At 33.8% G+C, this 27,966-nt stretch overlaps 1 protein-coding gene across 1 annotated transcript; it reads right to left on the reverse strand.

Annotated features, from left to right (window-relative positions):
* Nucleotides 1-289: 289 nt before the first annotated feature.
* Nucleotides 290-25,834, reverse strand: LOC124358837 (28S ribosomal protein S22, mitochondrial). Its single transcript, XM_046811109.1, has 7 exons — nt 25,570-25,834; nt 19,143-19,309; nt 17,261-17,425; nt 13,899-14,042; nt 11,615-11,844; nt 1,639-1,763; nt 290-324 (listed from the first exon to the last, which is right to left on the reverse strand). The coding sequence occupies exons 1-7, from the start codon at nt 25,688-25,690 to the stop codon at nt 290-292; spliced, it is 987 nt and encodes a 328-aa protein (XP_046667065.1). The 5' UTR covers nt 25,691-25,834.
* Nucleotides 25,835-27,966: the final 2,132 nt, after the last annotated feature.

Raw genomic sequence — 27,966 nt, forward strand, 5'->3', positions numbered from 1 at the left:
AGTCAACTAAGCATTTTGACCATCTTTGTATAAAAAACTTAGTTTGCTTTTGACCTAAAAAACAATACCCAAAGTACTGCCTGAGTGTTTGTTACCACTATTTATATAAAATTGATTTAAAATTTAGAATAAGTGTGGTTCAAACCATTTAAAGTAACAATTGTTCGTTTGTGTGAAATTAAAGGCTAACTGCTGTTACTCATTTTATTTAAACTAAAACTACTACACCTTCAAATATAAATCATAATAATGTAAACTATATCACATCTACACGTCTAAATGTATTGCTCTAATCTATTTCATGTTTGACAAGTAAGCTAATACCTGTCAACAAAACATGAAAAATATTTGCAAATACACATCTTTTTCCTTGTTGCTTATACATAAAGACCAATCATTACATTTGTTCAGTACATTGTTAAAACAAACTGATTAGCTGAAGTGTGTCCTTCACAGGAAGTTTGGAATAGAAAACTTCAAATTTGAACACATTATCCATGGTTATCTTCCTTTAAAATTTTTAAAAAAACAATACATTTAACTCAGGCATATTATGTTTATCTTTAATTTATTACTCATAGTATTTTGATTTTCTACTTATTTTCTATTACCTAATTAGTTTCCTAAAAAAAATTAGCCTATTTACAATTTTTGTATCTTATGCGTTTTTGTTACAAAACATATTGTAGAAAATTCCAATTTAACTTGTACTGAAAGACTAAGCACATAATTTTTTTCTGCATAATATTCTACACGTTTTGGTTACTTGGAATTTTTCTTACAAGCTTTTTTTACTGCTAAAAAGTGGTAAAAGTTAACATTTTCCTGGTTATCATTCGTCTCAAGACAACGTATAGTAAAACATAACATGTTTATAAATTATAGTAACTGCTTCTAAAAACTACATTTCATGAGAAAAACATGATGTTGGTACAATATATATATATATATATATATATATATATATATATATATGTGTGTGTGTAATAAAACTTACTTTTCACGGATTGTTTTAAAAAGACTTGCGACATGCACTAAGTTGGAGCCCATCTAAGAGATTTAGCACGGATGCAGTACTCTAATGTATAACCACACAGCTTTAGAGGAGTATGTCTATAAAACGCTGTTGATATTGATATCAAAACGTTACAATAACTGTCAACAACAAGGAACAAACGTATGGACAATTTTTCAGATCTACCTACTGCCATCGATGTGGTTAACGAGGAGCACTTCATGGATATAGGTCTCTCAACTACTGTGAATTATCAAAAAACAGAACTTTTCAAACCATATTATTTTAAAGTTGTCTAATTAGCATACTATCACAAAAAAACATTTATATTCCTTTAAATGCTTATTATGGTCGTTTTCACCCTTATGTATCCTTATGCAGATCTGACTTGAGATCCAAGAAAGCATAAAACTTAGTACAAGGCAGACTTGAAATTTCATTACAGTGCTCTATTCACAGACAGGGTATGATCCTGTATTATATAAAGTATCAAAGTTCAACGCTTTATACCATGCGACTATCACCAGCTAACATTTAATTAATATCTATATATATTGAGACAAAAAGTAAAATAATGTGATCTGTGCTCATATTAATAAATATGTAGACTGGAAAAATAAAACTTACAACATACATATTTACCTTAACAAATGCAATTTCCTGGCCAAGTGTAAGTTTGGTTCCTGCTGATTTGGCTGAAGGATGGATGATATGATAGAGACTAATTAAAGCTGCAGCATCATCCAACCTGTAAATGACACATCAAAAGTATACAAAATATTCATCCTATCAACATCTGGTAAAATTTCTGGCATTCCACCTGATCTGCTTGGTGCACTTTTGACATTAGACAGAGTGTTTACAAATTCCAGTGACTTTACAGGAATTTGTTCATAGGGTCAAGGCAAACACAAAATGTTATATAAACATGAATCAGAAATGCTTAGTTTACCGTCCATCTATGTGTATGTGTGTTTTTTGACGTGACAACGTCTTAAATTAGGTTGCGGCTCGGAGTCACTCATGAAAAAGTGTAACGCCCGGTAACGTTACGATGCCCCGTCCAGTGGGTCCGCCGCACGGGATAAAGCAGATAACTATGTTTATTCGTGAAAATGTGGAGTGCTTAGATTCGTCATTTACAACAACTACAACAATAAAGGTAAATAATTGTACACTGATATTTCATTATCGTAAACTATGATTGATTGATTAATTGTTAGATTGACACAAAAGTTGAGAAACTGAGTTTATAGGTTATGTCATACTATTGACAAATGTTGATAGTGTTAAGTAAATTATTAGTTTAAAATCACTCTGCAATCAATCGTAATTCAGTCGATTGAGAAGAAACAGCGCGTATAGCTAGTCAAACATTTAAAATAACAAATTATATCCTCTAAACCTGTCATAAACAGTGCGACCAACAAACAAACTAAACCGACCAATCACCACGCGCGGAGTTAGAATTTAAACTGTGTTTAGCAAGAATTTCAAATTCCAATTTTAGTAAATGTTTTATTCAAACTTTACCATTACAATAAAAATTTTTAATTAATTTCAAATTATGTACAATGTTTTAGTAAACAAAATATATTTCTATAGTTAAAATTTGTGCAATTCTTATTTTCATTCAATTCCTTGTTCCTATTGTGCAATTTAATAATATTCATATCAATAAATATTCTACCGAGAAAAAGACGTTGTCACGTAAAATCTTCGCCCGTAAAACCGACTTTACAGGCAACCACAATTTTTTTTAGATTCATGTTTTATTTCATAAGCCAGTAAAATAAAAACTAAAATTTAGCATAATTATTTTTCTTACAGTCCTCAAATCAAGAGGAGAATTGATATTAGATTATCCTAAAATATTTCAAGATGACAGATTGTTTAAATTGTTTAACCTTAATAATGTAAAAACTAATAATAACAAATATTATGGGCTTTAATAAACAAACCTGATTAATTTATTCCAAAACTGGAAGGGACATGCAAACTCCACCCGTAAAACCGTCACTAAAGAGATCAAAAGGAAAATTACTGGCCCCAACTACTCGTAAAATCCAGCCAGCCCACCCATGACAGCCATACCACGTGCTGCAGATGAAAACAATAGAAGAGTTCTATAACAACCACATTGAGCTCTATAAAAAACTAAGGAATGATAATCCCTCAATACAACCAATAACCAACCAATTTGACCCTGCCAAACATTTTTAGAGGCATGCCGTTTAATAAAGTTCAGGGAAAAAACAGGACAAGAGCTTCAAAAGGAGCCGCAAACCCAGAGCCACTAAAAGACAAAACACCTCCAGTTCTCCATCAAAATGTTGCAGTAAACACAGAAAAAACCAACAGCCACCTCAAGTTTAACAAATCCTTTAAATAAACTCTCCATCCTGCACCAAAACATGCAAGAAATGAGCAACAAAACGAATAGGCTAAACCACCTACTTGATGAAATAAACCCAGACATTATCATTCTTAGTGAACACGGGCTAAAAAAGGACCAAATAGAAAACACCAGAGTGCCAAACTATTGCTTAACAACACACTTCAGTCGCAAGACTCACAAAAAAAGGAGGCATTGCCATTTTTGTTAAAGATGAACTGGAAACATCAGTACAGGCTATAAATATCAATAGCCATAGCCAAGAACTGACACTTGAAATGGCAATGATCAAACTAACCATGGGGAAAAGGCAACAGTACATTCTTGGCGTGTATAGAACTCCAGCAGGACGGCTGGAAGAAGCACTGAGTCTACTTTCGGCAGCAATTGAGGAGACAAAAGCAGAAAATCACCCACTTCTAGTAATGGGGGGACATTAATGTTGATGGTTTGACAACAAACAGGGACAACCAAATGCTAAATAACACTTTAAGCAGCCACAACATCTCAAGACTGCCACTCCCCCAACCCCGGGTCACCCCCACGTCTAGCACATCAATAGACTTTATCTGCACGAACCTACACAAGGAACAAACAAACCTCAACTGTAATTCATGCCGGAGTCTCAGACCACACTGCTCAACTCTGCGAAATAAACCACGCAACATCAGTACCAACCCAAAAGAAGACAATCTGCAGAATACTAAATCAAGAAAACCTAAATCTTCTGAAGGTTCAGCTGGAGCAAGAAGACTGGGAAAATGTACTTAACTCGGACTCAGCGGAAATAGCCTACAACAATTTTCTATCAACCATTATCGGAACCATGAACATGATATGCCTAGGAAGACCGTGAGACAAAAGAAAAGGAAGGCACCAATATATATGGATGAGGAAACCAATCGTCTTAAAGCAACATATCTGACATGGCTCCGAACGTACGAGCTCACAGGTGCACAAACAGATAAAAAATGAAATGAGCAAGGCCAAAAAAGAATATGATATCAGGCTAAAATTAAATAAACGGCAAGCAGCAGCAAATCACATAGCTAACTCCGAAAACAAATCAAAAGCCTTATGGCAGGTTATAAATAGTGAGAGAGGAATCAAATGTTCTAATAACTATCCCAACCACGACTTAACATTGGAGGAGACGTCATCACCAACCCTCTTCAAATAGCTAACCACATTAATGAATTACTTTGCAAATATAGCAGATCACACCCTAAGTCACCAGCCAAGAATAGGAAAACAGACTGCAAGCCAACCCCAAACCACAAACCACGATTTAACCCAGCTGCCTCTCACTAATGAACATGAAGTCGAGGCCATAATAAAGAGTCTTAAACCTAAAACCTCAGCAGGGATTGATGAAATTTCAGCAAGAATGCTAAAACACTGCAGTAAACCACTGATACAACCTCTAGTTAAAATAATAAAACCTATCCCTTGCTCATGGCCATTTTCCATCAGCCCTTAAACAAAGTAAAGTATACCCAAAGCTCAAAGGTGGGAAGCCACACAGAAGCCACTAACTACAGGCCCATTTCTCTGATCCCAACATGCTCTAAGGTGATCGAGAAAGTAGTTCTGAAAAGACTAATGGACCACTGTGAGCTACACCACCTCTTAACAGACAATCAACACGGCTTTATTAAAGGAAGGTCCACAACATCGGCCATTATTAAACTTGCAGAATTTATCATCGACAATCTAGAAGAGAAAAAAACATAGTCACAAGTATCATGCTGGACTTCAGCAAGGCATTTGACTGCCTGGGGCACGAGCTGATCCTCTACAAACTCGAACAACTTGGAATTAAAGGACATGCTAAAGAGTGGTTCAAGAGCTACCTGGAGGGGAGAAGCCAGACAGTTGAGATTCAATGCAGACACAAAAATCTCTCACAAACACTGAGATCAAACCCCCTGCCTGTCAAGAGAGGCGTGCCTCAGGGCTCAGTGCTCGGACCAGTCCTATTCATCCTCATGACTAATGACATGCCGCAGTACTTAGGCACACACTGTGCGCAACTGATGTACGCCGACGACACAACACACTTTTAATGTCTGAGTCAACACCTAACAATATGGGCAGTCAAACTCCTATACTACGCTAAACTTAGCATACCAATACTGCCACGAAAAACGATCTGGTTGTCAACACTGAAAAGACCAAACAACTGGCTTTTGGAAGGAGACGAGAGGACGTTCCCGCACTGCCTGATGTATCAATGGAAAGCCAAACCAAATTCCTCGGGATGACCATTGATAACAACCTATCATGGAACAATCACGTTGACACACTCTCAAAAAAACTGAACACATGTTTATACATCTTAAAAAGAGTAAAAAGTGCCAGTGATGACGCAACTACAAGGATCGCCTACTATGCTCTGATCGAGTCACACCTGAGATACGGTCTCGTGGTCTGGGGAGGCACAACAGCAGGAAACGTAAAAAGAATCCTACTGTTACAGAAAAGAGCAGTCAGAATTATGTCAGGTCTCGGTCCAAGGGAAAGCTGCAGAGACGCCTTCATTCATGAAGGTGTCTTAACGATCATTAGCCTTTACATTAGAGAGGTCATAATGCATGCTGTCAAAGAGGAGTTACAACGAGGCCACAACCTTCACAACTATAACACGCGCCAAGCTTCACCTGCCACAACACCGCACTGCTCTGTTTACGAGGAAACCATCCTACATTGGCAGGAGACTATTCAACCACCTTCCGGAGGACATAAAAATGCTACAAGGAAATACATTGAAGACCAAACTAACCAGATGGCTGGCCGGCCGACCATTCTACTCCATGGATGAGTTCATGAACTGGAAAGGAGAAGAACAGGATGGCAGATAAAGAACCAACTTTGTAAAACTTGACGCCATTGCAATTCTTGATGTTTTGTTAATAAAGAGTTTGTCTATTGTCTATTGTCTATTTAGAAACATTTTGATACCTAGATCATCAAACTCGGTCAGTAAATAATGTAGATATAACCTTATAACTGTTGTAATGCACAGCAGCATCAGTTTTGTGGTTTTAGAAACAAGTAAAAAAAAAATGCAAACTAGTTAGTTTATTTTTACAAACAGTTTTATCTTTTTAATTAGAAACAGACATACAAACAGTACTAAATTGTTATTGCATGCAAATATTATTACTTATAAAAAGTTACTTTCAAAACAAAACAATCAAGGAATAAAAATGATGTCCTCTCTTGTTGCAAAATCTTAAGCAACCCAGTGTTGATCACTGGACTTAAAAAAAAAATATTGGATTGACTGCGATCATAGCACCAGCTTCAGCTATCGGATCAACTAAACATTTCACTTTCAACAGGTGAGCTTCAACAATGTCTTTCATATGACCCCAGAAACAAGTCTAATGGGCTGAGGTCAGGGGATCAATTTATTGGACCACCACGGCCAATCCACTGATTTTCAGAATATGTTTTTAAAACTGTTGTATTTATTAAATACTTATGTTGATGTAGTATTACAAAAGTTGCATGTTAATTAATAATTATAAGTTGCATATAAGTGTTGGGAATTACAACACCCTTCCAATTGAAAGTAGCTTCATCTGTGAAGAGCATGTTGGAAAGAAATGCAGGATTGTTTCTATCCTTATGTAAAAACCACTGTGAGCACTCAACATAAGTAGGATAATCATCAGCAAATCCACGAAAATTATGTCATGTATATATCTACATTACTTACTGACCAATTTTCATTATATGATATAATCATATTTGTAGTTAAATTTAGCATCTTTTAATGCTTGAATTGTTCTTAATCTTTAGTTTTTATGTATTACAACTATAAAAATTTCTACTATCCACCATTTTTACACATATAATAAATAATCAAACATTAATTTGTCTACTGATTAGAGACAGTAAGAACCATAAATGTACAAAATTTGAATATTTCATCTTTATTAATTTCTTAAATAAAAAATAATATACAAACACACGGGGAAACAAACAGTCAACTAAGCATTTTGACCCATCTTTGTATAAAAAACTTAGTTTGCTTTGACCTAAAAAACAATACCCCAAAGTAATGCCTGAGTGTTTGTTACCACTATTTATATAAAATTGATTTAAAATTTAGAATAAGTGTGGTTCAACCATTTAAAATAACAATTTGTGTGAAATTAAAGGCTAACTGCTGTTACTATTTTATTTACAAGTACTACACCTTCAAATATAAATCATAATAATGTAAACTATATCACATCTACACGTCTAAATGTATTGCTCTAATCTATTCATGTTGACAAGTAAGCTAATACTATCAACAAAACATGAAAAATATTTGCAAATACACATCTTTTCCTTGTTGCTTATAAATAAAGACCAATAATTACATTTGTTCAGTACAATGTTAAAACAAACTGATTAGCTGAAGTGTGTCCTTCACAGGAAGTTTGGAATAGAAAACTTCAAATTTGAAAACATTATCCATGGTTATCTTCCTTTAAAATTTGTAAACAATACATTTAACTCAGGCGTATTACGTTATCTTTAATTTATTACTCATGGTATTTTGATTTTCTACTTATTTTCTATTACTTAATTAGTTTCCTAAAAAATTAGCCTATTGTTTACAATTTTTGTATCTTATGCGTTTTTGATACAAAACATATTGTAGAAATTCCAATTTTACTTGTACTGAAAAACTAAGCACATAATTTTTTCTGCATAATATTCTACTCATTTTCGTTACTTGGAATTTTCTTACAAGCTTTTTTTACTGCTAAAAAGTGGTAAAAGTTAACATTTTCCTGGTTATCATTCGTCTCAAGACAACGTATAGTAAAACATAACATTTATAAATTATAGTAACTGCTTCTAAAACTACATTTCATGAGAAAAACATGATGTGGTACAATATATATATATATTGTATATATATATATTTATATATATATATATATATATATATATATATATGTATGTATAAAACTTACTTTTTCACGGATTGTTTAAAAAGACTTGCGACATGCACTAAGTTGGAGCCCATCTAAGAGATTTAGCATGGATGCATTACTCTAATGTATAACCACACAGCTTTAGAGAGAGTATGTCTATAAAACACTGTTTGATATTCTATCAAACGTTACAATAATTTTCAACAACAAGGAACAAACGTATGGACATTTTTCAGATCTACCTACTGCCATCGATGTGGTTAACGAGGAGCACTTCATAGATATAGGTCTCTCAACTACTGTGAATTATCCAAAAACAGAACTTTTCAAACCGTATTATTTTAAAGTTGTCTAATTAGCATACTATCACAAATAAACATTTATATTCCTTCAAAGGCTTATTATGGTTGTTTTCACCCTTATATATCTTATGCAGATCCGACTTGGGATCCAAGAAAGCATAAAACTTAGTACAAGGCAGACTGTAATTTCATACAGTGCTCTATTCACAGACAGGGTATCATCCTGTATTATATAAGTATCAAAGTTCAACGCTTTATCATGCGACTATCACCAGGTAACATTTTTATTAACCCTTATAACGTCAGTATATCTTTTCACGACTTCCAGCAAACGGCACAATATTTAAAAAAAAATTTTTTTAATGTGTAAAGTTCATTTTTATTTTTACTTTCTATAATTATGGTAAGTATAAAAAAGTAAAAATTTTAAAATTATAAAGTCACTGTACTCAGGATTGTCAATGTTACGAGACATGTTATTTATCACTAATAATGAACACGGTACTTTGGGATTATACCGACCACACCCAGACATCATGAATCGTTATTTGACATTTTGCTTCTACTGATTACTAGATTAGCGTAGAACAATATTTCGTCAATATAAAACAGGAATTGTCTTATCGCAAACCCCTCCCCATCCTCAGACAGAGGTCAAAGTCGAGCGGTCTAGTAGATAACGTGATTGCAGAGTCTCGCCGCCCGTTCAGTGGTGCGTCGCTTTTGTTGTACTTCCGTGTTTTACCTCTACATTTCTCCAAACACAAAAATTCAATAAAAACAAACATGATCAAACTAAAACTAAACTCTTTATTGAAAAAACACTCAAAACTTGTTTTTATTCTTGATCATACTCCGCCACCCAAAATGTGAGTGCCATGCCTTCTCGCTGATGTCAACGAAAGAAAAACATCCCTCGAGATAGTACCTATCAGTAAAATATCAAATTCTCGAGGATCTGATCAGAAATATAAATTGAATTGTAATGGAAAGGCAATTATGTACCGCGCAAATCATGTGATGCCGCATGGCCTGTCGTAATCGGGATTCTCGAGAAAGATAAGATAAACAGCGACAACAATACCGATCACAATGCCTGGAAATGCTTGTAAGTTTGTAATTTTTGTAATTAAAGAGGTTGTTTTTTTCATTCTATCATGTTTGTTTAGCTATAAATTTATATTTTTGTGTTCTTCATACTGGTGTGGTCGGTATAATCCCAAAGTACCTGAACACTAAATAGGTGACACTAAACACTAAAAATGACACTAAAAACACTAAATGAATACTAAAACTAAGATATCAATACTTTAAACAAATAAATAAAAACCATATATAAACAGAAAACACGACGAAGGAAACCGACTCAGCGATGGTTAGACACGCACTACCTGAAGCCAAACCGCAAACAAAAGCCGCGCGCGCTGTACGGCGTCTGTGCCGTGTGGCGGTGAGAGTGTCTAGACACCGCGTCTATTGTTTCAAACAATGTAACGCGACAGCTATATTTGACGCTTGACATATAGGTCAATAACCCACACACATGGTTGACGCATACCGTTTAGTGACATTGATCGGATTTAAAAGGAACTTAAATTTACTATAGACGCAGTTTTGTGTCGATGCGCCGTACCGCGTCTTTGCCGTTTGGAGATAGTTTGTCTATGCGCCATACAGCGTCTGTGACATTCATCATCATCATCAGACGTTTCCGTTATCACGGGTCGTCATACACAGCCTCCTCCACTTTTGTCTATCATTCCAGGTCTCCTCTTCCTCCACTGTATTTTCTGTAGTCCCCTTCTCTCTATGTCTTTCCACACTTGGTCCTCCCATCTTCCTCTCGGTCCCTTCCTCTTGGTCTTCTTCCTCCTTCCTCCTTCTCCAGTGCTATTCTAGGCATTCTATTATCTCCCATCCTCTTCACATACCCCATCCACTGTATTCTTCTTCCTTCCATTGTCTCTTGCAGTGAAACTACTTTCAATCTTTCTCTGGTTATTTCGTTCCTTATTCTATCTCTTCTTGTAGTCTTCTCTATCCCTCTTAAAAATCTCATTTCTGCAGCTTGCAATCTGCTTAAATCATTTTTAGTCCACGTCCACGTCTCTGCTCCATATAATAAAATTGGTTGGAAATAAGATTTATACATCATACTTTTGATTCTTTCCCAATGTTCCAACTCCACACAATCTTCTTTTACCATATTGAAAAAACTTTCCACTCTTCCATATTCTGTTTCCTATCTCTTCTCTTATTGTGCCCCTATCTGTTATGATACTTCCTAAATAACAGAATTCCTTCACCTTTTCAAGTCTTCTTCCTTCAACTAACACGTCTTTGTTATTTCCTTCCCTTCTCTCTATTTTCATTACTTTACATTTTTGTATGTTCATCTCTAAACCATATTTCTTCGCCACTTTTGCCCATTTGTTCAACTCTCGTTCTAACTCTTCTTCCCTATTTTCCCATATCATTATGTCATCCGCATATGCTATTGTCTTAAGTTCTTCTGCTCCTCTGTTTTCCTTGTACTTCTAGAATAATTTCATCCATTATAATATTGAAAAGGAAAGGTGACAATATGCTTCCCTGCCTTACTCCTCTCTCTGTTTTAAAAGTTTCCGTATATTTTTCTTCAATTCTTACCCTGTTTTTTACATATGCCGTACAGGTTCTTTATTCTTTCTACTATTCCCTCATGCAATCCTCTCTTTCTCATACTCTCCCATATCCTTTTCTCTCAGTACCTTATCATATGCCTTCTGTAGGTCTATAAAAAAAAAGTCTGTGACATTATAAGGGTTAATATATATGTATATTGAGACAAAAAGCATTATTCTACTTTTTTTATTTTTTCTGGTGCTCAAAGATGAAATAAATTACAAACTAACTCGCTACACATACAAATTTAAACTGCTGTACAAATATTAAACAAATAACAGGTTATTTATAGGTTTACCTGTCGATTTTAAGATTTTCCAGAAGCATATTATCAATGCTTTTATTCAAGACAAGGTAGAAGACCATTGGACCAAAGTGTCGAGTGAACCTCAAAGATCCGTAGGCTTGTTTCTCGTCTACCGCCTTGTAAGTTGCTTGAGTCACCCGGTGGTACTCAGGGTCATCTGCATCAAACTCTACACAAGCACGGTCCAGAATAAATATGTAGTCTCCTCTCTCCAGTATGGGCTGCAATCATTTCAAAAAATTTGAGTGAAGCCGTATAAATACACGAACCAATATAATTGATAATATTAATACCTATAATGTTTAATTGTCATATATTGCTTTTCATTACATTACAGTAACAACAAAAAAGGGTTAGCTACATCAACTGAAGGAAAGAACTATGAATGTCCAATTATTAGCCCAACTACCAGAATTGGGCATTTACAAAAGGTAACCAATGATGCTGAAGGGAGTTTTCAATAAGCAACCTCACATCACTCCCACTAACAAGAAGAATGGTGGGGAGACTTTTGAAGAATTTCTCAATACACATATCAAGAACATCAACAAAAACCCAGAAGACAAGAGAGTTTCTCCAAGCTCCCTGTATTAAAACCCTTATTAACATAAACTAGAAAGGAAGACTGAATACGAAGTGTGATCATACGATGAATAATTATTTATTTCAAAAAGTAATAAACTTGCATTGAATCCTATTTAATCTCCTTCAAAGTACTGTTCTTGTCTAGCAATGCACTTCTTCCAACATTTAATCCATGACTTGAAATATTTCTGGAAGGCTTCTTACGGAAGGGCTTTTAGCTCCTTGGTCGTAGCCTTCTCAATGTCAGCAATGGTGTCAAAACGTTTTCCTTTAAGCACAGTTGTAATTTTTGAGAAGAGCCAGAAGTCACATGGTGATAAATTGGGTGTGTATGGCAGATTTGGACAGAAAGGAACATTTTCTTTTGCTAAAAGCATGCGAATGAGAAGCGAGGTTGACAAGGTGCATTGTTGTAATGAAGAAAAAAGCCATTCGCACATATTTCTGGTCTCTTTCTTTGTATGTCGTTTCGCAAACGTTGCAATATACCCTTATAAACTTTTTCGTTCACAGTTGTTCCCTTGAAAGAAACTCTGATCACACTATGACATCACTATCAAAAAAAAAAACAATGAGATGACCCTTATGTTCAATTTTGAGTGACGCCTTTTTAGAGCCTTTTTAGAACGAGGAGATGCACTGGTTTTCCATTGGGAACTCTGTATTTTGGTCTCAGGGTCATATCCTTTGACCCAACTTTCAACGCCAGTTAAAATTTTGGCCATGAACTCCGGATCTGCTTGAAGATGATCCTTCAACTCTGTGCAAACTGACACACAATTTTCCTTCTGTTCATCACTCAAATTAAAGTGTAGGAACCAATTTTGCACTTACTCGTCTCACTTGCAAATTATTGGTTAAAATGCTATTAAAGGAACCGTGTGAGATGTTAAGATCTACTGATTGTTCTCAAATAGTCATTCACCTTCTTGAACTACTTCATTGTTAGTCATTCACATAGTTTCTACTTTTTGCACATTTTCATTTGTTTTTGAGGTTAATAATGTCCCGAACGCTGTTAGTCTTAACCGTCTCATTTGCGCTTTTAAATCTGTCATACCACTTGTATACAGTCTTTAGAGTTTCCACATTATCATCATACACAGATTTCAACATTTCATTAACTTCTTTGGCATTTTTTTGCAACTCAAAACAAAACTTAATGAATGCGTTATTTGAAATCCATTATGCACGACAGACATAATATACACGGCCTCACTCCAGTGGCTCTGGCAGTCAACTGACATGCTCCAGTGTGTCGCTGGCTGTCTCAACAGATCACACTACTAGGTAAATTACATCATATGGATGTAGTGTCAGCAGATGCCAATATAAAACTTCATTCACCGTATTTTTTTTATCACTCCTTGTAAGTAGTTTTATACTAACTCTCAACAAAGACTTACTTTCAAAAATAAAACATACAATGGCAAATTAGGTACTTTTATCAGGCAGTTTGTTCGTGTCAGTTTTATCTTTACTGTCACATTATACAATTATCTAATTAACTTCGATTACGAAACCATGTTAATTCCAAAGTCAAAGACCCTAAGACTAAACAAACATATATTATTTTTTGTAAGTTGTTAATGTTTATTGTGATGAACCTTACTGTACCACAAAACATATAGATCCTACCAAACAGTTTTAATTTTATACATTCAAATTTATAATTATTAAAAAATATTACCTGGAGGTATTCTGGCTGAAACATTTTTGGCACCTTGAACTGTCTCCCAGGTCGAGGAAAGTATGTTTGATTGGCATTTCTTCTTTCTGACCAGTATGCTTTACGGAGTGTTCCATCCAAATCTCTGACAACGATCGTTCTTGTCTAGAGAGTAAAACACATCCAAGTTATTTTTTACTAGTTTTACAAACACTTTTATACCAATCAATTTACGTAATTCGATTGACTCTGTTTTTTGTTTCCAAGATATTTTAGGTTGAAATTAAAACTTAACCCATGTAAAATTTATACATCTATTTTAAACATCCCTAAAGGATAAAATGTTACCTGCTAAATACCCAGCTTTGTAATAATGTAAACAAAAATACAGGTATAAACCTCCAAAAGGAGTAAAAAGTTTAAACCAACCAACGGATATTAAAATTTGAGATGCAATTAATTTTCTTGCGATTAAGAAAACCCTTTTTTAAGCTAGCAAATGTAGTGGTTTTTATGAAAACATGGCACAAAAGCGATGATCAGGAGAGGGATTTCTAATGTATTTTCTAAGACGCTCCTGTTGCCTTCCTAGAATTTAAAATAAAATGTACCACTAGGAGACAAAATTCAGTTTACAATCATCTAAATTAGTATTCACACTGTGTCAAACATTGCAAACTCAATTAAATTCCTCAACTATTTCAGCCTTACTTTGGAGAGCCATCCATCTACAGTCAACAAATGTTACAAAGTAATCAGTTGACAGGGTGGCTCTCCATAACAAGGCTAAAATATTTCAAAAATTTTATTGTATTAGTAATGTTTCAAAACAGCATGAACCAGAATATTTATACACTAGCCATGAACCCTATCTATTTTTTACATTGAAAGTGGTTTCAAAACTGAGCATTTAGTAAACCATTATTATTATTATTCCTAATTGATTAAAAATTAAAGACATTTTTTAATGGTTTCAATTTAAACTTTTGAATAAAAATACCTTAACAACAAAAACAGAAATTTGCTTTGTACGAAAAACCTTATTTTCATCATTCATTTTTATTGTGTCATCAAGTATAGGTTACAATTTGAAATTGCTTAAGTTGGGACACAATGCAGAAAAATCGTAACATGTCACAATGTATACAATATTGAACTAGAAACACTCCAAAATTTCGTTTTCTATCTGAAACCATTTACAAATTAGCAGGAGTGATACCATGATCACCCTTTGCATGTATTTATGTACATTCTAACAATACATCCAACATAGACTTGTATTATACTTGTACAATATTAATAGGAAATGGTGTATTAAAAAACTAGGTTTGATCCCTTCATAATAGTCCTTTTCAACTGTTTCAATCAATCTATATCAGCATGGCAATTACAAATAGATGAACGTTTTGTCATTGGACAATAATTAATTATTGACCATTTGTGATCTTACTTTTCCAATATCTAGTGAAATTTCATTCACAAAATTTTGGTAATTTTATTAGTATTTTATTTGATCTTTAAATTTGTTCGACTTTTATTTACATTAAATTGTATAAATGGCAATTGCCTTATTTAATTCCAATAAATAATAATAAATAATTCTGGGGTAGCACATTCACCCGGCAAGTGAGAGATCCGGGTTCGACTCCCGGCGGAGCAAGTACTTTTTGCGATTCAATGTTTATTGGAATTAAATAAGGCAATTGCCATTTATACAATTTAATGTAAATAAAAGTCGTTTGACAGGTATTTGGTCTTCCGATCATATGTTAGTTTGCTTATTTAAACGCATATGTGACAGATACGGCCAAATACAACATAATTTAATCGGAAAAAGTGAGCGCTCTGTGGTGTAATGGTAGCATATTCACCCGGCAAGTGAGAGATACAGGTTTGACTCCCGGCGGAGCAAGTACTTTTTGCGATTCAATGTTTATTGGAATTATATATATACACATATACACATAAAACTACTATATACAAGGGGTATCCAAAAAGTAAGTTTATATTAATTATGAAAAAGTTAAAAAGACTCAAAAAATAACTGAAACACATTTATTCAACTTTTTACATCATACCTTATTTTTCTACATAGTTACCATCCCTTTCTAAGCACTCTTGGTATCTAGGAAGTAGTTTTTTTATTCCAGCATCACAAAATTCACCCGCCAAATTTTTAAGCCAAGTATCCACCTCATTTTGAAGGTCATCGCTGTTGGTAAATCGCCGACCGCCAAGGTGTCTTTTCAGCTCCGGAAACAGATGAAAATCTGGTGAGTATGGAGGATGACCAAAAACATCCCACTTAAATTTCCTCAAAAGTTCCATTGTTGCACGAGCAGCGTGTGGTCGGGCGTTATCTTGAATAAGCAGAACTGTGCGCGACAAAAGTCCGCGCCGTTTATTCTGTATTGCCCGCCGAAGTCTGGTGAGAACTTCACAATACCTTTCTGCATTTATGGTTTCGCCACGAGGAAGATAGTCAATCAATAACACTCCACGGCAGTCCCAAAAAACTGTAGCCATTACCTTTCCTGCCGACTCAAAAACTTTGGCTTTTTGAGGAGCTGCCTCTCCTTTTTTTGCCACACCATACTCTGGCGTTTGGTCTCTGGAGTTGAGTGGTGAATCCATGTTTCATCACCAGTGACTATTCTACTGAAAAGGTTTTCATCTTCATCGTCAAACAATCGCAAGAAAGACTGGGCAGCAGCCATTCGTTGTTGTTTATGGGCATTGCTCAATAAGCGAGGCACCCATCTTGCACACACTTTTACAAGCTGAAGATCTTCTGTCATGATATTGTGCACAGATGACTGGCTAACTTCAACACTTGACGGCAGTTTATCCATAATTTCATCGAGAGTCACTCGCTTATCATTGTCAATAACTGCTCGTACAGCATTAATGACAGGTTGCCTAGAATTGGCCGGTCGGCCACTACGCTCATCGTCATGAACATTTTCTCTTCCTTCCAAAAACATTGCACGCCAACGACGGACCATCTGAACGGACATAACATGTTCACCATACACTTGACACAACTGACGATGAATTTCAACGGCAGTTTCGTTTTTGGCGGTCAAGAAACGAATAACACTACGGACTTCGCAACTGGCGGCAGAACGCAGTGGAGTCTCCATGATGTTTGGGCAGCAACTGACTGAGAAGCGTGACAATGGGCCAGTGACCGGCACACCTGTTGCCAACCGAACCGCGCTACATATCCCACCCACAGCTGCACGCTGTGTTACGTACGCGTCTTTTTACAGAACAGGGAAACTTACTTTTTGGATACCCCTCGTATTAAACTATATATAGTAGTTAATTTTTTTTATTCAAATTCTACATTCTACATCTACCTTTAAAATTATTGTATTTACCCGGTCAGTTTTACCAAAGGATATGTCAGTAAACACAAATTTAGATTCACTGTGACCAATTAGTTCTGGATCTTTAGAGAGAACGACGTCAATTTCCTTTCTCACTGGGACAACAGGAGGCATCTGCAAAAGTTCTTCAGCCTCTTTCTTGGACTTCTCTATGGCCTGCAAAATTTAATTGGAGATTTAAAACAGCATTGTTATATACATACGTAATCCAACAAATATACAGTATTTATTTATTACACAGTGACTGTTACAAACATTCATACAGTTAATATAAACGAGTTTTTGTGACAAAACTATTTTAAAACGCCTAAAATCAAAGATTTGGTGGAGATATTTGGATGATACCTTTGTTGTTTTTCCTCATGGAGACACAGAATTGAATAAGTTTTTGAATCACATTAATAGTATTTCTTCTTCCATTTGCCTCACAATGGAAGTGAAAGTCCAAAACAAGATTCTTTTTTGGAGGTGTGTGTATGTACTAATGTTTTAACGTCTTCATGTCTTTGTCTGTGTTTTAATGTCTTAACACTAATGCTCAAATAAAGTCGGATTAAAAGAGGAATTTAAGAAAGTTCAATTGGATGTTTGACGCAATGAATACCCTCAATCAGTAATAAATAGGTGCAAACGAACCAGAAGAATAATTTCTGAGTCAGTAAATCCGAATAGTGATAAAATTTTGTTTATGTCAATCCCTTATGTGCTAGGATTATCGGATAAAATCAGAAAAGTAGGTAGAAAGTATAACATTACAACCACGTTAAAAACATATGCTTTGGTTACCAATTCTGAAAAATTAATTAAAAAGAAAACCAAAAGTATCAAACAGATTAGATATTTGTAATAAACCAATGCGGAGTCACAATATGGTTTTATGTAGTTCATCTAGTATGAACCAATAGTAAAAAGCCCCACTCCTTGCCGCCATCTTGTTTTTGCCGTGACGATTGCTATTTACTATTGGCCTCTGGTCAGTTGGTTGGTCAGCTATTGCAGACCTATTGTGACCTGTATTCTGTAGTTCAGTTTTAATAATTAGTGTTGTGTTAGGTTTTTTTGCATCAATGAACCATGGCAAATGTCCAGAAAAATCCTGTATCCTTCATGGATAACTTTAAAAACATTTCTTGAAAAAAAAGTTTAACCCGAAATAAATACAGTATCGTTTTGAAACTTTTGTGTTGCTGCCTTGTGCTTAGGTTTGCTGGTTGTTTATATCCTCCACTGATACTATAATAAATAAATTGAGTTTTAAACTCTGTTTCATTTTTTACAACGATATTATACTTAGATGTGCAATTCTGAACAAAGAAAGAATAAGCTTAATCAAGGAATTGCTCACATCCATGCTACTGGTGAAATATCAACCATAGTGATCTGTACAATCTGTGATTTATGCTGATGACACTACTTAACATCTGTCTACAATCTAGATTCTGGAGATCTAGGCTCCATACAAATAAATTAACATAAAAGAGTAACAAAAAAAAACAGATTACTTTGAACTTCAGTAATATGGAAAATTACCTATCTTCAGTCAAACAATTTGAAATTCATCTGGATACAAAATTAACTTGGACTCCACATGTAAATGAAGTAAATCTTAAGTTGTCAAGAGTTTTGTATTTATTACATAAAATTAAATTCCTAATTCAAACACAGTTTTTTAAGAACTGTTTATTTTGTTGGTATTTCCAGTCATTTAACGTATGGTATAATGTTATAGGGAAATCCACTCATGTCTCAGAAATTCTTATCAAACAGAATTAGCAGTACAAACTATAACGGGAGCAGGAGGAGGCCCTGTAGACTTCTGTTCAAGCAATATAAAATATTAACTGTTTATTTCAGAAAGTTATATGAAACTCACCTTCTCCACTTGTTCTGTTGTCATGAACTTATATTTAGGTGGTTCCAGTTCTTCACCTAATTTTCTACTGATAAATACTTTCTCCATGTTAAATCCAGTTAAACTCTTGAGTATAGTTTGAACTTCATCTTTAAAGAACATCAGAAGGTCGTCATCCTTGAAACTGCCTAAAACATTGTAGAAGAACAAAATAAGTGCTGTAAATTGTAAAACAAATCTACCCTCAGAATTTACAACCTTGACGCAACAGGCTTTCACAACTAATTAAAATTAATTAACATTTTAATCAGTAAAATTTACTGTAACAAACTACACAATGTAGGAAGAGTTATGGACAATGTTTAGCATGAAAAATGAGTTGTCCCAAAAGCGAATACATAGAGTGCCATACATTCATTCTCACAACAAATATTAGTATGTAATTGCTATTTATTTTAAATTGAAATGAAAAATAATTATTTAAATTTATAGTGTTTTAAGTGTTGTGCTTCAATTAATACATCTAGTTAATTCTTTTTACCTTAATGAATAAGATATTTTAATGAGATGCATTTTATAATTAGTTCTCAATGAAAGTTAGTGAAATTTAATCATTAAAATATCTGCAAATAAATCTGAACAATGTAGTGTTGGACAAGTAATTGGAACTGAATGCCACACGTTGACTTACATACATCGAAAAAATCTGGTCAGTGTTACATTGTTGGAACAATCAGGCGCTAATATATCAAGTCCGAGAAGTGGGGTAAGTTTAGAACAATCGACTTCTATCTGTAAACATCACAGAACATGTTTCTTGAATAAGTATGAAACATACTAAAAGTTCAGTATGCATCCATTGCAATCACACAAGAACAATTTTCAAAGTCTTTGAGAGTAATAATTAGTTTGGATCTCTCCCAAAAAAACAACAGTTTAGAAAATTGTGTAAAATCAGTCTCTGGACACAAAATGTGTGATGTCAGTAGACAAAAAGTTAACACACATGTTGGATGATGAAAGTGAAAATGAAGAAATTACAAGGGATAATGAAGAAATAAGCAATTTAGAACAATCTGTTTCGAAACAACAACCACTGGAAGAGCTGAATTTATCCCATGAAATTGTAAGGGAATCTCCATTTAAACTGTACGGCATAGCACCACATAGCAAATCAAGTTATGCAAAGAGAAAGCTTGAGTTAGTAACTAGTAGAATAAAATCAAAAGTTAGCAAGGTAGTAGAAAAAGAATTTACCCCAGCAGATGAATGCTCTTGCCTTATGTTAACAAAAGAAAATGAAGAGAAAGTAAAACATATGGACAGATTAATATAATTGATAAAAGAAAAACTTAATGTTACCACTTCACAAAAAAGAAAAATACAAGTTTTTAACCCTAGTCTCTACTTCATGAGTGAGTATACTGAAAGGAAAGCAATGGAATTCCTTGCATCCAGGTCTGAGAATGCGTAGAATGGTTCTACAGTCGCCTTTCTACAGTTGGTGTTCTTCGGGAGGATCCACTCTGTCAAATGTGTAATGAGCAGGAGGAAACTGCTGAACACCTGCTCTTTGAGTGCCCTGCAATAGCAAGGGAGCGGTACGCTATATTTGGTAGTTTGGACAAGGGTGGTGAATTTCCTCAAGAGGACCTTATCGGTTGCTTTCGGTGGTTTGTAGAACTGCTGAAACCATAGACTGGTTGGCCTCATGGTGTGCTTCCGGGGTGCGCAAGAGGCCCTTGAGGCTTACGTGTATGGCAATAGACCACCCCATAGAAGAAGAAGAAGAAGAAGAAGAAAAACATAAATACAAAAGTAACACTTAGGTTTCTATAGTGCCTTTTACTTTTAACTATTTTTTAAAATTGTATGTAATTTTTTGAAAAATCAAAATTTTTAGGTTTCAGTTAATATATTCAGCAACATTATAAATATAAGATGAGAAATATATTTTTTGCTTATTCTGCATAATTTTGTGAACATTATAGTGAAAATCTCATTGTGATACATGAAAATTGACAGTTATAATTGTTTTACTAAATAAAAGAAACAACAGAAACATGTATTTTATTAAACTTTGAAAATTCATAACCCTAAAAGTATTTCAGATATCAAACTGATATGTTATATGAATGATGAGAATGGCAAATAGAACACATAAAAAAATGTCATAACATTGTCAGAACATGGGTTTCATGACCTGGTTGATTTGACATGGATTGACCTATAAATGTTTGTTATATTATTTCCTTATTATTTTCAAGTTTTTCCTATTTCCAGTTCTAATTGTTTTTTTGATCGTTATAGCTGCTTTATTATTTATGAAATTGTCATTATGTGTATTATATTAATTTCAAATATGATTGTTATTATGACTATAGATATAAACAATTAATATTATATGATTTATAAACTCGTATTCAATATATAAACATTAAATATGGATGATTATACCAATCTTTATAAAAACTAGGTCCACTTATTGTACTGTAACCATTATTCATCAATATATTATTACTTTTTTTAGGTATAAAAACAGCTAAACTACACCGTAATTTGAAATACCTATAACTTAATATTCAGTTTGACATTTTGGTTTCAGTAGTTAAGATAATCATGAATATCGATTGGGGTGGTGGCCAATTATTATACTGCAGCCATAAAACAACTGAACTACACTTTAATTTGAAATACCTATAACATAATCAGTTTGACATATTATGCAGATAAGGGTTAATCGCCCAAACCCCTGGGGATAGCTCAATTCACCTTAGTCCCATAGTTTGTTGATTTTAAATGGGTATTGTATAAAATTTGGGTTATTGTCAATTTTGCAGTGCTTTTTAATAGTTTCTTTACTAAAATTGAAAAATTCCTGGGTAAAAAATTACAGTTGACACAGTCAGGAATATTCTGAGTGGTGAGTGGACTTTTAACCTTGGTTAAAATATCTTTACTTTTAGTTCATTTTGATATAAGAGTCATCATGCAAGTGGTATATTAAAATGTGTGTTAAGTGCTAAATATTGTTAAAGTGATTCTTAAGTTATTAGTTTAAAATGCTTGTAACTTGTTTAAAAATATGTACGTAACACTTTTATGAATAAATATATTCTTATTCTTATAAGATAAGCAGACCCGGTTATTTATATTGAAATTATCAAACTATATTTAATAATTATACACATTGATATATAATCAACCAATAGTAATTAATTTGAACAATAACAAAATCATCTGTAACAACTGTATACACATTTTCATATTCTAAACACAATTTGATCTATAAGTAACTTTGTTTAAATAAAAAAAAGATACAATAATGTTGATTATCCAACAGTCGGTCATCTGAAACTTCAGTAAACCGAAAGCCAAATCCCACCGAAATTTTACAATTGGTCAGCCCTATCTGACATGGGTCGTATATTATGATTATGAAGGCTCTTATTGTCGCCGGATCCTACATGGTGCTGTGTGCTCTTGTGCATGCCTACCACTAGTTCCTTCGCATTGTTGACATGAGTTATATTGTCAAAAATCATTGAAAAGTTCTTATTCATTGATAAATAATTATATTATATCAATAAAAATAGCATGATATATCAGCAATATGATTAGTAGAATCTATATAATCTACATTACCAAGCCACTTAATACGCAGAGCCACCTGCGGATCAGGTCCTCAGGCGACATTAAAAACCAGCAAGAGTGGATGAGTTGGATAGGGCTGGATTGGTTAAAAAGAAAACACAGTAATAATGGAATCAGCTGGCAGGAGTGTATATGGTGTAGCACTGCACACAATCGATACGGTCCACCATTCCACTATAGAATATTGTTACGTACAGTACTGTTCTACGCCCACCGAACCTCACTTTTGTTCACAGGAATTAGTGTTGTTTAACCTGTGTGCTATTGTTCGTTGTGCTGCATGATTTCTAACAATGCCGGCAAAATGTAAACATGTTCTCAGATTATCTGATAAACTTAAAATTCTAGATCGATTAAAAAAGGCGCAAGTAGATCAAGCTTAGTTCGGAAGTTTGACGTTGGAAATTCAACAATAACTTATATAAAATAGAATAGTGAATTTATCACAAAGTTTGTGTGTAGTTTGCATATGTACTTGACAGTAAAAATGGCAGCTTGCATAGGACTATTATGAAAACAGCCGAAAACCAGTCATTGGAAAATCTATAAATCCACAATGTTTTAAAGGAATAAAACAATGTCCGCTTATCAACAAAAACCAAAAAAACTCATGGATGGATACTAAAATAATAAATGAGTGATAGCCTATAACAGTGTATTCATCCCAGAGGTTAAAAAACATCAGATGAATACTGGGGATACTCAAAATGTGCTATTGGTAATTGATAATGCTTCGAGCCATCCCTCAAACCTTTCACTTGAGAGAGAAGATGGAAGGTTAAAGGTGATTTTTTTGCCACCGAATGTTACCTCAGTCCTTCAACTCAGGGACCGGGGAGTGATTGAGGCCATCAAGCATTACTATCGAAAAGCATTGCTTCATAGTGTACTAACTGACCAGGGAGAAAATCAAAGAATCCTTGAAAACTACACAACTTAAAGGATGCTGTTTATATGGCTCCAGAAGCGTAGACTAATGTTAAAGAGACTACCCTTAAAAAAAGCCTGGAACATGCTTTGCCCAACATTTGACTCTGAAACTAGGCCCATTCCTGAAGAACCAAGAAATGACACCTTTGTTTCAGAAATGGTTGAAAGTCTTCAGGATTTGTAGAATGTGACCAAGAAAAAATTCATGAATTGCTAGTGTGATGAGGATGATCCTGGCTATGAACTGTTGACAGATGATGACTTAATAGCACAAGAGCCTAAAGATGAAATTGATGAAGACGATGATCAAGATGATGACAACATCTCGGTTGAAAAAGGTCTAACCAATGAATAAGCCTTCCAGTGCTTTGAGACTGGCATTTAGGTTGGAACAGCAAGATGGATGTGATGCTATGCAGCTGCTGTCTTTAAGAAGCCTATGAGACTTAGCAGAAAAAAACGCATGTCAAGGCTTAAGCAAACGAACATATTCAACTTTTTCTTTTAGGTTAATTTTGTACTGTTTTATCATATGTATCTAATTTTGAATTGTTCCTATTTTATCTTATTTCAAGTAAATTTTGTAGTGTTTCTACGATATCTAAGTCACTGAGCCAAAATTGTATTTACTATTTGTACAATCCCTACTTTATATTTTACCTTCACAAAATATTTTATACTTTCGTGTGATATTAAAAGGTGCTATTGTGTGTTCTAGTCTAAAAGCGTGTTTTTTTATGTCCCACCCATTTTTCTACCCTCAACAAAAAAACTAGACTATACTTTTTACAGTGATGTCAGATTATCCGAAAACGAGTAGGGTACGATAAGCGGACCCGGTTTTTTATATTGAAATTGGCAAACGATATTACTTAATCATAACCATTGACATAATCAATCGATACTGATTAACTATTTTGAACAATTAATTAACTTAATCTATATATCAACAGCTATAAACACATTCAAATAATACACGTAATCGTATTAATAATATGATTACGTGTATATATAGCAATAATGATTATTATTATTATTATACTTAGACGTAATAATATATGATTACGTGTGTTTAATTATAAACAATTCAATAATTATGACATAAACCATATGAATTGTGACTCATAATTATTTATAAGTTTTCCTGTTTGATCGATCTCGTTCTGGTTCGTTTATTATTTATGTCATTTCTTAACTATTTATGAGTTTTTCCTATATTCCTATATATACTCATATTTTAATTTAGAACATATGATTGTTATTTAGGACTATAGATACTTTTATATCAATTGATAGCCTAGGATTCAAGATGCAAATATTAGGAATCGATTATTATATTCTTCAATATAAAAAACCGGGTCCGCTTATCGTACCCTACCCCGAAAACTCCCCTGCACCAATTGTTTCGGGTAATCAACATTCTACTCTAGTTAACTTTAGAAAACTGAACAAAATAACACTAAAAGATGATATACTGTGTCTTTCTCGGTTTCAAGAAGTTTGTTTTGTTGTTACGTTTCCTTTACTATTTGAATGCCTATTTCCTGTTACTTGCCTTAATGTCTTTTCACTAATGGTTATGGTTCCTTTATTATTTATAACATTACGTAATTGTTTAAACTATTTCTATTAATTTGAAACATGTGACTTTAATTTAGTATTTTAAATATGTGAATAATGTGATAGTTCTTTTATACGATATACAAAGTATCGTAATGATTGTACTAAGCAATATGAAAACCAGGTGTACTTGTATTCTGCCTTTATCGTTTTAGTGAGAATCCCGTGTCTATAGGCTATTTACAAGCAATGTAATAAATATAACTAGGCCTACATTAATATTAAAAATATTCAATGTACATACCATTAGATGCCAGCAACCTATTCGGTATATTAGTAATCAAATTTGGCCTAACTGAAAGTATAGATGAACGGTATATAATCTTATTACAAAAACTATACAAGATCTTTAATCGCATTGTCATAAATTATTTTAATTGAATTTATTTTACTAAGATGACATATATTTTTCAGTATCAATCACATTAATATAACAATCACATTCACGAAGTAGAATTCAATGTAACAGTCAACACAACATACATAACCTCAACTATCAACATTCAATAACGTGAACGAGAGATGTTTTTTTTTTTATAATCTTTGTTGCCTAAAGGCAGGCTTGGGGAAAGTCTAATTACTCGGCCCTTGTGGTTGCTTGTAATGTGATTATATTAATGGGACTAAATACATTTAAACAAACAGTGACTCATAGTTTGAATTACGTTTGTCTCAACCATAAAAAAAAATTAGAAAGACTATTAGGAAGCTTGATCAAAACAATTTATGGAACTAAAAGTCAGACTAAAAAAGGACAGTTGGATTGATTTTGACAGGGAGACAGATGTAAACAAAAATTATGAATCTTTTGTTGACACTTTTTTGTATCACTACAATATCTCCTGTCCAATAAAAGAAGTCATTGATAGAAAAATCAAAAAATAAAGTGGATAAACAATGATATAATAAGATTGGAAAATGAAATTATTGATTGCTGTAGCTTGTGGAAAAGCACCAGGTCTGAGGAAAATAAAATGAGATACACAGAAGCTCTAAAAAAAGTGCAGGGAAAGAGCACGCCTTTGCACGCCAGCCTACTTTCTAAAAGTACTACCCAGAAACGCCAAGGGCATTTTCAGCAGTTTTGCAAGCTTTCACAAAATGTGTTATAACTTTTTTATTTTATGACTGATATTGATGATTTCTTTACCATTGTTTTGCTTATAAAATTCTCTTGTTCAGTTGGTAAATTGTAGTTGCATAAATGTAATTTAAACTTAAAAAAAATAAAAATTTAGAAAAAAAAATTAAAATTTTCAAAAAAATTTTTTTTTTAGCATAAATAAATGGTTTCAAAAAACATTTAGGCTGATTTCCTGTTATATCCCAGTAATCTATATCTATCCCTTAACCGAATTAAAAAATTCTTGCTAAACACAGTTAAATTCTAACTCCGCGCGTGGTGATTGGTCGGTTTAGTTCGTTTGTTTCGTCGCACTGTTATGACAGGTTAGAGGTTATAATTTGTTATTTTAAATGTTTGACTAGCAATACGCGCTGTTTCTTCTCAATCGACTGAATTACGATTGATTGCAGAGTGATTTAAACTAATAATTTACTTAACACTATCAACATTTGTCAATAGTATGACATAACCTATAAACTCAGTTTCTCAACTTTTGTGTCAATCTAACAATTAATCAATCAATCATAGTTTACGAAAATGAAATATCAGTGTACAATTATTTACCTTTATTGTTGTAGTTGTTGTAAATGACGAATCTAAGCACTCCACATTTTCACGAATAAACATAGTTATCTGCTTTATCCCGTGCGGCGGACCCACAGGTATCTGCTTTATCCCGTGCGGATCCCGTGCGGCGGACCCACTGGACGGGCATCGTAACGTTACCGGGCGTTACACTTTTTCATGAGTGACTCCGAGCCGCAACCTAATTTAAGACGTTGTCACGTCAAAAATTTCAAAAGCCTACCTTATATAGAAGTCCAGCTGTGATTTTTTTTCACTAAATGTGACACGGGCACAGTTTTTGTAAGTTGCATGGACGTTGCATGTAATGTTACACTATATTCACAAATCAATATTTGAGACTATACAAATCGGTACTTTAGGATTATACCAACCACACCAGTAAAAAGAACACAAAAATATAAATTTATAGATATATTATAAACAAACGTTATAGAACGAAAAAAACAACTCTTTAATTACAAAATTACAAACTTACAAAGGTTATCAATTGTTAATGAGGTCAGATTCGCTTAAACTTTTTCAATGAACTTAGAACGTTATAAAACGATGTATTTGAGTAACAGAACTAACATTCCATCAATAAACAAGGATTTCCAGGTATTGTGATCGGTATTGTGGTCGCTGTTATCTTATCTTTCTCGAGAATCCCGATTACGGCAGGCCGATCACATGATTATTTAAGTTTTTTGCACGGTACATAATTGCCTTTCCATTACAATTCAATTTATATTTCTGATTAGAATTATATTTTACTGATAGATACTATCTCGAGGGATGTTTTTCTTTCGGTGACATCAGTGCGAGCTTCGGAAGCACCTTCGGCCGGAGGCACTCGCATTTTGGGTGGCGGAGTTTGATCAAGAATAAAAACAAGTTTTGTGTGTGTTTTTTTTCAATAAAGAGTTTAGTTTTTGTTTTTTTTCAATA

The sequence above is a fragment of the Homalodisca vitripennis genome, chromosome 1 (assembly GCF_021130785.1).
Source record: "Homalodisca vitripennis isolate AUS2020 chromosome 1, UT_GWSS_2.1, whole genome shotgun sequence".
NCBI classification, from domain to species: Eukaryota; Metazoa; Arthropoda; class Insecta; order Hemiptera; family Cicadellidae; genus Homalodisca; species Homalodisca vitripennis.